This window comes from Pygocentrus nattereri, chromosome 18 (assembly GCF_015220715.1).
Source record: "Pygocentrus nattereri isolate fPygNat1 chromosome 18, fPygNat1.pri, whole genome shotgun sequence".
Classification (NCBI taxonomy): domain Eukaryota; kingdom Metazoa; phylum Chordata; class Actinopteri; order Characiformes; family Serrasalmidae; genus Pygocentrus; species Pygocentrus nattereri.
The window spans coordinates 3,195,827-3,206,908 of record NC_051228.1 but is presented as its reverse complement, the minus strand read 5'-3'; the positions used below and the strand labels follow the sequence as shown (position 1 = coordinate 3,206,908).

The window sequence follows — 11,082 nt, the reverse complement described above, 5'->3', positions numbered from 1 at the left end:
ATGTTAGAAATGGAATTATAATTTGGGTTGAGGCAAGTTCTAAAGGACATGCCATATTATTGGCTGAATGCTATTATGGACAAGATGAACAAATATATGCATCATTATATCAGAATTTCAGTAACATTACAGTTTTCTTGCTGTGCTTTACTAGATATGTACTGAAACGGGGTGACTTGGTGAGCTAACATTCACTTCAACTACTGGCTGGAGGTTAAGGAACCGGCCCTGTGACCGGAAGGTTGCTGGTTGCTGGTCCGTTGTGGGACTAATAAGGGTCACTTAATCTTAAAAAACAAGCGTAGAGCAGCTTAAAGCCACCCCCAAGAATGTGTCCACCACTTCTGAAACTAAATGTTAGAGTGAAGAACAGCTCCAAACAATGACACACGGCCAAAATAACTAATGGCAGCGTATTTGCTTGAATCTTTCCTTTATTGTTATGAAGATTAGATGCATATGGTAAACAAAGGGTCACGGTAGCCACTTTTATCTGGGTCCATAGTCCACTTAAAACATCCAAAAAAATAAAGTAGTGAATGTCAAAATCTGTCACAGTCATGTAAGTCTGCTTTTCAAATCCACAAACGAGGAGCATGATCAGTCAGAACAAGCGTCATGCTCTCTACATGAAGTCACCACTCAGAAGAAAGGTCCAAAGCATCCAAGTAGAAAGTTATGCAATTCTCAAACTTAGCATGAAACTTGGATCTTGTCTCATAGTGCAAATTCACATCCGTAGATACCAGCAATGAATGACATGGTCTGTCCCTCTTCTGGACTGTAGTAGAAGCAGAAGGCTTCTGGGTTTATCAGGCCCATTCAAGTGGATGAATCATGATACTGGAAGCTTGCCTCTGGTTAATCAGCCTCATAGAGAAATTATTTGAATGGAAGCATGGAGAAGAGGAACAGCAGGACTGATCTATTTCCTGTGGACCTTTCGCGGCAGCCAGCCAAAGAACTTCCGACAGAGCTTCTTGGTCTTGATTTTGGCCTTGGCCTTGGGTTCTGTGTAGACACTGGGCAGCGAAGATGCCTCGCTGTGATTCTGGGAGGTGGGGAATGAGAGAAAGATGTGGTGTCCTCCATCCTGCATCTCTCTCACTGGGGAATCCAGAGGCTCTAAGACCTCCCTGAACCGTCGCTCCTGTTTTCTGAAGTCATACTCCACACTAGGGGAGGGACGGAGAGACTCAGTAAGCACACAGGTTTCAGTGTTTCTTAATCCAACACAATCCAGACATGATTGGTTGCCGATGTTTCTTTAGCTTTGCATGGATCTGCAAGGATAATAGCTAACAAGTAAAGGAGGGCTGTACTCCAATAATTAGCACTGAGTAATTAGAACTGGATGGTTGTTCTCAACCTGTGTTCTAACTAAAGAGGCACACTTTAGGCATGCCTTGTCTTGTGGAAAATGGAATATTGTTAGATTTAAATCAGTTGTTGAAGAACCAGTGTCCATTTTAGGTGACTGATTAAAAGATTGATCTGGGAAAGTCTGTCAGTTTGCGAGGTCTCACTGACCTGTAGATGATGCATGCTGTCTCCTGGCAGGTGGAGCATTCACTAAGGTCTTGGCCAGTCCGGAAACAGCGGCGTCTGTGGAGAGAGGCAACAGGTGGTGGCAAAGAGAAAAATGAAGCAAATATTGCTGCACCTCCAGCCTCTCAATCACCTTTCTAATAGCTCTCGTGGGCCAGTTAAAAAGTGCTGAACTTTCTTGCAGAGCTGACTAAACTGCATTATGAGGGGAAAAAAAGCATTTGACAAGCTATTCTGTATGCCAGTCTGCTCTTGATATTACTTGCAATCACTTTTAATATTTCAGTACCCTGCTCACACCTCCATGTAATGCTTTTGGCTCAAATCTCTCTCTCTTTCTCTCTCTCTCTCTCTCTACCTCCTTTGATTTCTCTCTCTCAATCTTTCTTTCAATCTCTCACAATGTATCTTTCTTTCTTGTTCTCACTTTCTCTCTCACCCTTTGCTGAGTGCGTGGCTCATCTCCAGGTCCTGGATGATGTTGAGCAAGGTCGTGATCCTCTCCTGGTTGGCCTGCAGACTGGCCTCCACTTTCTCTAGCCTCTTCTGAGGGTCCTGATTCCTGCCACATTCAAGAGACGTGGGCAGGAGCAAGGCCAAAGACGGAGGGTGGTAGTGTGTGAGGGTGCAGCGACCATTCGAGATGGCTCCGCTAATGGGCAACATAATACTGGCTTGTGAATCAGTCTCTAATCCTTTGTGTGGTTCAGTGCATTTGAGGTTGTTGTGGTTTTGTATTTGTGTCCCAGAAAGAGTATGAGAAGAAGGCAGGTGTGGATTTGGCTTGGAATCTGCATTTGCACCTCTGTTTCTGGTGACCTCGATTAATAATTCAAATGCTGGATGGAGAGGAGGTGCATGGGAAGGTTTGGGAGGTCTGTAAGCGTGCGGGCAGAAAGTGTTGGGGATCCTCGGTGGTACAGAAGGCTGAGGTGAAAATTGCTGGTGTGCCGTTTGCGATTCCGAGGTTGCGAAGAGTTCGCAGTCAGCATGAATGTTATGAATGCCTGTCTCTGCCTCTGTCGGGAATTTGTGACTTGTTTTCACATTCGCCACTGGCTCAGCCACTGCTTTAGAGGAGAATTTAACAGAGCTTGTAGCTGCTGTTGATGATTCACCAATTCTGTTACCCGGTTTCTCTGTGATGGACACAGCATTAGCCTCTTGCACAGCTTCTGCTAGGCCATTAGGGCTTGTTTTAGGCTGCTCCACACTGTTCGAATGCACTTCTACAAATGCTTGAGTGGTTTCAGCTGTGCTGGTCCTGGTTAAAAGGCTCATTGTCGTAACAGAACATGGGTTACAAGCAGTGCTGGGATGGATGGCTGTGTAAGAGGTGCGGGACAGTTTACAGTGTGAACCACTCTGGTTCTTCAATATGCTATGAGGTTTTAAAAGCGTGTCAACCTGTGGGAGAGTGCACTGAGCTGATACAGACATGTCAGTATTTGCAATGGTGCTGGGAGGCTTGGAGTGTGTGCTTGTGTGTGATGAGCAGCGCAGTGTTTGGATATCCATGTGCAGGCATGTGTTGCCAGTCACTGAGTATGTTTGAGTGTATGTGGATGTGCCACAAGCTTTGGAGTAATTAGAGTTCGAAGTGGCTGGGGGCTTGGGGTCCGTGCAAAAATGGATTTGCGATACGCTTTGAGGTTTAGCGCTTGGATTTGCGTCTGAGGAGACGGAAGGTCTTGGGTGAGTATTTTGCCTGGCCTCTAATCCATTTGGGAGTTTGACGTCTGTATTAGGGTGCGAAGTGCTGAAAGGTTTGAAAGCTGCATTCAGATGACTCGGTTCTAAGCTTTGATCCTCTGCACTCCTGGGTGAATGCAGGGAGGCTGAAGACTTGGGATGTGTGGTAGCATGGTTTGATTGTGCAGTGAGGGAAGGGCCTTTAGGATGTGTTATGCCATGTGTCTGGGGTGTGCTCTTTGGTGTAGTGGGCTGGACTGTGGCTGCCGTGGTGATTGATTCGCAAGTTTTAGGGTGGCTGTCGGTAGGAAGAGAATTCATGTCGGAATTTCTGTGTGGATGCACTAAGGTCAAGGGTTTTGAATGTGTGAGTGTGGCCTCAACGCTGGCTAGTTTGGGCTGCATACCATTACAATGGGGTTTGTGTGGCGTTTTAGCGTGTGTACTTGTCCCGCTTGGCCCATGTGTTTTAGCATGTGTTGCCACTATGCTGTGTTTGTGTGCATTTGTAGGCAGGGTTAGCATGGGGGCTCTTGTTTCTTCAGCTCTATATGACAGTGACACTGGCTTTTGTGAAGTAGGACAGAGGGATGAGTGTGTTTGTGTGCCCACCTCCTGAATCACCGTAACTGAATGTGCACATGGACATGATGTGCTGGTGACAGGGCTGTCCGGCATATCCTTGTTTGTCTGCGGAAGGGCAGCACCCATGTATTTCCTGGTAAATGAATGTCTGGTAAGTTTTGACACCTCCTTCTCCTGTGTAGATGACAATGGCAGGTCACTGTTAATGTTAATATTTGGATAAGGTGGAGGCCGCATCGCTGCAGACCCTTTGTCCATTTGCATAGATTTGTAGGTAGTATACTTCTCTGCCTGCACACTGACAGGAGAAAACGGACCTCCCATTTCCTTCCCAGGGTAGAAGGGTGTTGCTGGGCTGGAACTGAGGGTATCAGACCCAGTAGAAGTGGGTGAAGTGGCTCCCCTTGTGGTGGTGTAGACAACTGTAGCCACAGGATTTTGCCTCCCTCCACAAGTACTGCAGATTCTCAGTGGAGGCCTGTGTGGTGGGGAAGATGAAGGAACCTTCCTCTTCCCAGAGTGCACTGCAGTTTCGAGCCCTTGAGTTGGCTCCTCCCCCTCACTGATGTCGCTGCTGATCCCACCAATTGCCTCTGAGTCAACCACACTCCCGTTGGTGAAGCGGACGTCCCTCCTCCCTTTCGCCCTGCCGTTGGCCATGCCCCCATGCAAACGAGGGTTAGTTTTGATTGTCCGAGTGTGCACCTCGCTTTTGACGCCCTTGCTGGCATCCTCAGGTAACTCGACGTCCAGACCTTGAAACGTCACTCCCTTCTTTGTCTTTGTCTCAAGACTCCTCTGTTTAACAAAAATACTCCTTTTTCGGTCCTTCTTAGCATCGTCCTCTGTGCCAGAATCATTAGAGATGTGGCCATTGGGTGGTATGCTCACTTTCTTCTCTGATTGGATGGTGACAGTGTCTGCCTGCTGGGTCTCCGACTGTGACTGATAGCTCCGTAAAGTGGGCCTATGAACAAATACCATATTGCAAATCACAATATGTCTTGCTGTATGTTAAAAACATATCCATGGCTAAGAGTTATTCTTGGATTATACTGATTATAATGTGGCATAGATTTGTGGCCTTACCGAATAGCAGGAGATGTCTGGACCCCAACGTTACACTGATGGGTCCACGTCAGAGCCCTCCAGCCACGGACCCCTACCAGAGCGGGCACTCCCAGCACGGGCACAGGAGTGGTCGGATCGGCCGCCCGTCGACCCATCTCCACGGCGACCAGCTCAGCAGGACACCAAAGCAGAAATCAGGGCATTTGGCCAAGCTGTTGCATCTGAGGGGAAAGGACAAGGTTACCTTTAGAGGTGACTTTTGACTGTGTAAGTGTCAGGGGAAATAATTTGATGAGCCCAGTTGGTTTGGAAAACATGACAACAGCTCGAGTGTGTGAATGAACAGCTTGGCTTGTGCTGCACATAGCCATTTGTATGAATACTGATCAGGACAGCTCCTTCCAGAATGAAAAACCAGTGTAGCATAATAATCAAATAAGGTTATATCAGAATGTACTGCTGGAAGTAAATGGACCAAGTGGCTCTGATACAGATATTGCACATACAGAGCAGAGTAGGCCCAATATTCAGCTGTATATTATATCATGAATATTTTAATACGTGATTTAATTTAGTAATTTACAGTACTGTGCAAAGGTCTGAGACCACTTATTTAACTTCTGGTCAAAGCGAGTACAGGTTTAAGTGCAGGTACAGGTTTTTCATTTTTCAAGAAGTATGTCTGAGGAGATTAGACATAAGATAGGAATAAGAAAGGAAAAAAGTAAAAGGAAATACTTTTTATTTATAATAAATAAAAAAAAGATGTCAAGAAAATTTGGCTCCTATCAAGACAGGATAGACTGTCAAAACTGCCCCCATCAGATAAACAGCACTGAAAGCTTTGATCTCTGAGAGAGAGGAGAACATCAACCTCCTGAACATATCGGCAAGCATTAGAGAGGTTAAACATTGCGACAGCTTTCCAGCACCTGCCTCATCGCTCCGACGCAGGGGCATCCCGGCTTGTTCGAAGCTCCATATACTGAGGAGCTCATTGCATGTTGTTTGGTTCAGATTACTTCATCCTAGCGAGAGTTATTACAGAATTTTCGGGGCCTCTTTCAAGTGAATCTCCATGTACTTTTATTTTACTCTGCATTGCAAGCTTGATTAGTCTTGCCATAATATTCAATCACTGACAGATTTCAATAAAGGACTCATGGCTACAGCAGAATCAAGCCTTTGTTTACAACTGCTCGGCACTGGGAAAATTTTCACAGATTTCATGCATAGCAGTGACTACCAACCCCTGAATTAGTCACAGATGCTCAGGTCTGGAAGTGCCGATCGTAAGAATAAAACTGTGAAATATGAAAGACGCTGCTTTCGCTGTTTCGCCAGTGCTCTGACTCCCAGCCAAAAGACCCGGCAGCAGAATACCTGAACTGCGCAGCACTCACCCCATTGATTTAGATGATTCAGAAGGGCGAGCGGGGGGACATAGAGTGAGAGAGGCAGTGGCTATAAAGGTGACTGACTCTTGGTGAGAAAATGCATGCGTGCTAAACTCTGAGCTGCTGCATATGAACGTCAGTTCTTTAGTGATCATTTCTTGCGAGAAGGAATTGAAGTTAAATGGCGCGTATGTAAATAATGCTTCGCTCTGACCCTCGCCGCTGCTACCTGGCCCAGTGCCTGACCGCCTGCCTCCGTCATCCTTTTAGCCCACCTTAGGCAGGTTGATAATTTATGCATTAATGCTAACGACTTCATTAAGTCCTGACAAAAGGGGGAGATTAATCAGTGGCCGACCAGAAATTTACTGACGCATGACTCAAAGCAGCAGCTGTTTTTTTTTTTTTTAAAAAGAGACAGAAAGAGCGAGAGACTTTTGCCATTCGGGGGTGGCATGTCAGTAAGCCAAACATTAACCCCTTAGCATTCAGTTATAAAGCCTAAGACCTAATATTTAGTATAAATTACTCAGTGGCTATTATACATGATGAATTATTCAGTATGTGCTATGAATTATTCATGAGACTACTGCTCTAAGGACGCATATGTGGGCCTACACTTCAATTTCTCACCCATTTGACTGCTTGTCTTATATCTTAGATTCCTGGAAGTTACTGAGCAGTTCCTGGAGTTTGTAGAATAAAAAGCTATTTAGCTAATATAATACTATATGCAGTACATTGCATTAAATACATACATACATTAAATACTTTGTGTCTTGGTAATGAGCTACTTTTGTAATGCAAAACCCAATCTTACCCAAACTTACCCACAACCTCCATGACCCCTGTTTCACACCAGATGCGACGCGGCGTGAACGTTAATCCGGAACCACACCGTGATGCTTGTTATTTCACACGGGAGTGCAGTTGCCGTTTGTGTGGCATTTTCACATAATTTTTCACATGAAAACACCTGTACTGTCCATTTATTACTGATATAAAGTTTATATATAAAGTTACATGACAAAATGATCAACAATACAGTTTTGACTATCGGCCTTGACTGGCTTTCTCACTAGGTGAATTAGCTGTATAGGAAGAGGAGGAGATGCCTGTGAGTGCCTTAAAGAGTTAAAACTAGGTTTGTTTATTTGTTTGTTAGCCTAGGTTGTATATTATAGCGTAGACATTGCATGTCTTTACTGTTTCTGCATTGAAGCTGCCGGCATGGCACACATCAGAAATAGACCCAAAGCGTATTTTTGAGTTTTAAGTGCAACGTTACCGCCACGGTGCCACTGTAGCCGTGTGAAAGGCCACATTTATTAATATAGAAGTGTATTGCATGCTGCACAGTTACCACCTCTGGTGTGATATGTGCTTAACACTGGCTCTAATCCTAACCCCAACTGTCAGCGATTCGTTGTATGGCCACGAGAGGTCTCACTCCCCGGAGTACTAGCCCTGTTCCCACCAAACCACCTGTACCCAATTTCAGTAATCAGCCACTGCTTAAATACCCCTTCCTTTCAGCCAGGCAGTGCGAAGTTTTGCCAGTTCACTTGTGTCTGTCTACTGAGCGTTTTTGGATTAACTACCTGTCCTGTGTTTCTGACTCTCGGCCTGGACTTTTGGATTTTTGCCTTGGCCTTTCGCCCCTGTGTTGGTTTTCGGACTGACTTACTGGTTTTGACCTGTTTTCTATGCCTTTTGACTTTTGGATTGCCCCTTTTACTATTAAACCTGAACATGGATCCTTCTTCAGTTCCCGAGTCTGTTGTGTCGCACCAACCTTGACCTCAACCCAAAGCCTAATCCTAACCCTCATATGTTTTGACATGTAGCGGAGAGTCTGTTGAGTGTTTGTCTAATCTAATAAAGGATCACTCAAAATAAAGGCTGACCGGATGTTTTTAATCAATATAATGAAATAAAATACCTTTTTCCCTACAGCTCTGCTGACAGATATAGTAGAACACTATGGACTCTCTGGTACTCAGTCTTGAGCTGCTAGTGAGCAATGAGGGATGGGAGAGGCGTTCTCACCCCTCCCCCGCCCCCCATCGCTCACTAGCAGCTCAATGTTCACGCCACGTCGCATCTAGTGTGAAACCGATGTAGGGGAGGTTGTGGGTGAGGTTAGGTTTTGCATTACGAAAGTAACTCATAACCAACACAGTATTTAATGTATCCATGTATTTAATGTATATTACTGCTGTGAAAACAAAGATGGCAAGATAAAATGGACATAACTGCGGATTTCTTCATATCCGACAATTCTGTACTGACGATTGCCACAAAAAAGGGTTTAAACACAATAACGCACTTTTTTAAATGTCGACTCGCTCACCTACGAAGACATTAATCCAGTTCAGTTTTCTATATCCAAGCCATTTCTATCTAAAATGTACATCTACTCCGTCAGTGCTATTGAAAGAAAATCTATTGTTTTACTGAAGAACCTCCAAAACAGGCAGCTGTACATTTCTTTGACTACTGCTAACAGATGAATAATAAGTCTAGAAGGGGTTAAATGCTACAGCTGCAGTGGGACTGCATGAAAGGCCTTATCACATTTACTCACTTTCAGCAATAACTCAAGTGACCCTCCCCCCCCAATCCCCCATCCAGCAGCTATGCGTAAACGCCGCACCGGATCGGCCTGTCACTCGTCCCCTCGGGCGCTGCTCTTTTGATGTCATGTTGTGGATGTCAGGCTGACCCCTTTGGACTCCTGACGTTGGCGGGCTGCGGTCACCAAAAAAAACGACAACAGCCCCAAACTCTATCCCAGAGACTCATCCCAGCGCCCTGCCTTCTGCCCCTGTGAGTGACAGGACCCAAATTAGCATGCATGATCTTGCAGAGATAGGACACCCCAACCGGGAAACTTAGCTTCGCATCCGAGCCCAATTAGCATGCGAGATCTTCTGCAGAGATACGACCACCCAGCCTGGAAAACTTTGCACCAAAATGAGACCCCCAGTCATTCCCGTCTTCCCTAACTTACCTCTATGTGTTACAGCTGAAACTCCAGAGCATCCTGCAGCCTTGCGCCGCATCTCCTGGAAAACCTCCCTTCAGGTCCGGAAAGTGAAGTGGCCGCTTATCCGAAATGACTCACGGCTGCACGTGAGCTTCGAACACAACACCTGTCCACTCTTATAAGCTGGACATAAGCGGGCAGCGGCCATGCTCACAGAGACGAATGACTGGATGCTGTCCTCCTCCTCCTCCTCCTCCTCTTCCACTCTCCTCCCCTCCTTTATCCTCCCTGCTGCTCTCCTCCTCTCCTCTCCTCTCCTTTCCTCTCCGTCTGCTCCTCGTTTGTTTTGATTCGCTCACACCTTTACATGCTGAAGCAGCAAGAGGCATCGATCTGCATTCTCTGCCTTGCGCACTCTCCCTCTCTCTCTCTCTCCCTCTGTTCTCTCTCCCTCTCTCTTTTCTTCCTTCCCTCCCTCATTCCCTCATTTCAGCTCAATTTAGGATGCCTCTGACCCAGCACTGGAACTGGATATGTATGTGTGAAAGAGGGGCGAGAGAGAGCGAGACAGAGAGAGAGAGAGAGAGAGATCGTACCAAGGGGCTGTGTATAAAGTGCCAACACCAAAGAAAAACAGATTATCAAAGACAGTTTAGGGATGCACTGCAGAAACTGATTTCTCAAAAACATTAATAACACACACAATATATTATAGACCATTTTTATTGGTCCATTCCATTTCACACAATATGAAGTTCAGCAGAATTTCAAAACACCAGCTGCTCTTTTGTAGTTCTACAGTTACAGACTGTAGTCCATCTGTTTCTCTGATACTCTGTTACCCTGTTCTTCAGTGGTCAGGACCCCCATGGACCCCCACAGAGCAGGTGCTATTTGGGTGGTGGATCATTCTCAGCACTGCAGTGACACTGACGTGGTGGTGGTGCGTTAGTATGTGTTGTGCTGGTGGGAGTGGATCATACACAGCAGTGCTGCTGGAATTTCTAAACACTGTCCACTCACTGTCCACTCTATTAGACACTCCTACCTTGTCAGTCCATCTTGTAAAGTCAGAGACGACGGCTCATCTGCTGCACAATGAGCGTAGAAACAAACAAGAATGTCATGTCTGGTCATTGTAATTGAAAACCAGCATGTCTGGGCATATTTTGATCTTTGGAAGCAAATGATGACTACATTTCAAGTGATCACCTCCATTTATTCTGATCTTTAAACTGCTTGAGGAAATGCTTTATTCGTTATAGTTACTGCTTAATAATACTGTAATAAGCAGTCAGTTAATTACCAGCTCCTGGCTCGTTACTTCCATAACATCTATTTAACATAAAGAAGCCTCAACGATTAAATGGAACATTAATGTAGAGTTCCACTCTTTACCTTTATTACAGCTTCCACTCTTCCCAGAATGAAAAAGGCTCACTTTCAGCTCCTCAATGACCAAGCCAGTCAGTGGTGTTGAGGTCTGGACGCTGGGGTGGTCATTCCATTATTCTGCTTCTTTGTTTGGCAGTGAGGCTCCGTGGCCGCTACGCATCCTTTCAGACCCATGCCAACGAGTGGTGTTCTCACTTTGGAAAAATGGACAGCACATGTGGATTTTTTTTGGATCTGAAGCAGAAGTGAAGCTTGCTTTTCTCCTCTGTCTCAAAGATGAAAGCACTGTTTATCTGATGGGGACAGTTTGTTGGTGGTCTACCAGGTCTTGCGTGGTTGAGCAGTGACCCTAAGAGTAGTTTCCATGGATACACGATTTTAGCATTAATATAAGCATTACTGGGG

At 45.5% G+C, this 11,082-nt stretch overlaps 1 protein-coding gene across 1 annotated transcript; it reads right to left on the bottom strand.

Annotated features, from left to right (window-relative positions):
- Window positions 1–416: 416 nt before the first annotated feature.
- LOC108444567 (mucin-12) lies at window positions 417–9,796 on the bottom strand. The gene is made up of 5 exons (XM_017725782.2): window positions 9,307–9,796; window positions 4,915–5,117; window positions 1,988–4,792; window positions 1,531–1,605; window positions 417–1,175 (listed from the first exon to the last, which is right to left on the bottom strand). Exons 2-5 carry the CDS (start codon window positions 5,049–5,051, stop codon window positions 926–928), a joined length of 3,267 nt encoding a protein of 1,088 aa, XP_017581271.2. The 5' UTR covers window positions 5,052–5,117; window positions 9,307–9,796; the 3' UTR covers window positions 417–925.
- Window positions 9,797–11,082: the final 1,286 nt, after the last annotated feature.

What these genes read in the sequence shown, in the direction of transcription:
- LOC108444567 (XM_017725782.2), bottom strand. Translation starts at nt 5,051, where the DNA reads ATGGGTCGACGGGCGGCCGATCCGACCACTCCTGTGCCCGTGCTGGGA. An exon ending in CAGACATCTCCTGCTATTCG is followed by an intron (nt 4,793 to 4,914) that starts GTAAGGCCACAA and finishes ATTTGTTCATAG; the next exon opens with GCCCACTTTACGGAGCTATC. An exon ending in ACAGCATGCATCATCTACAG is followed by an intron (nt 1,176 to 1,530) that starts GTCAGTGAGACC and finishes TCCCTCCCCTAG; the next exon opens with TGTGGAGTATGACTTCAGAA.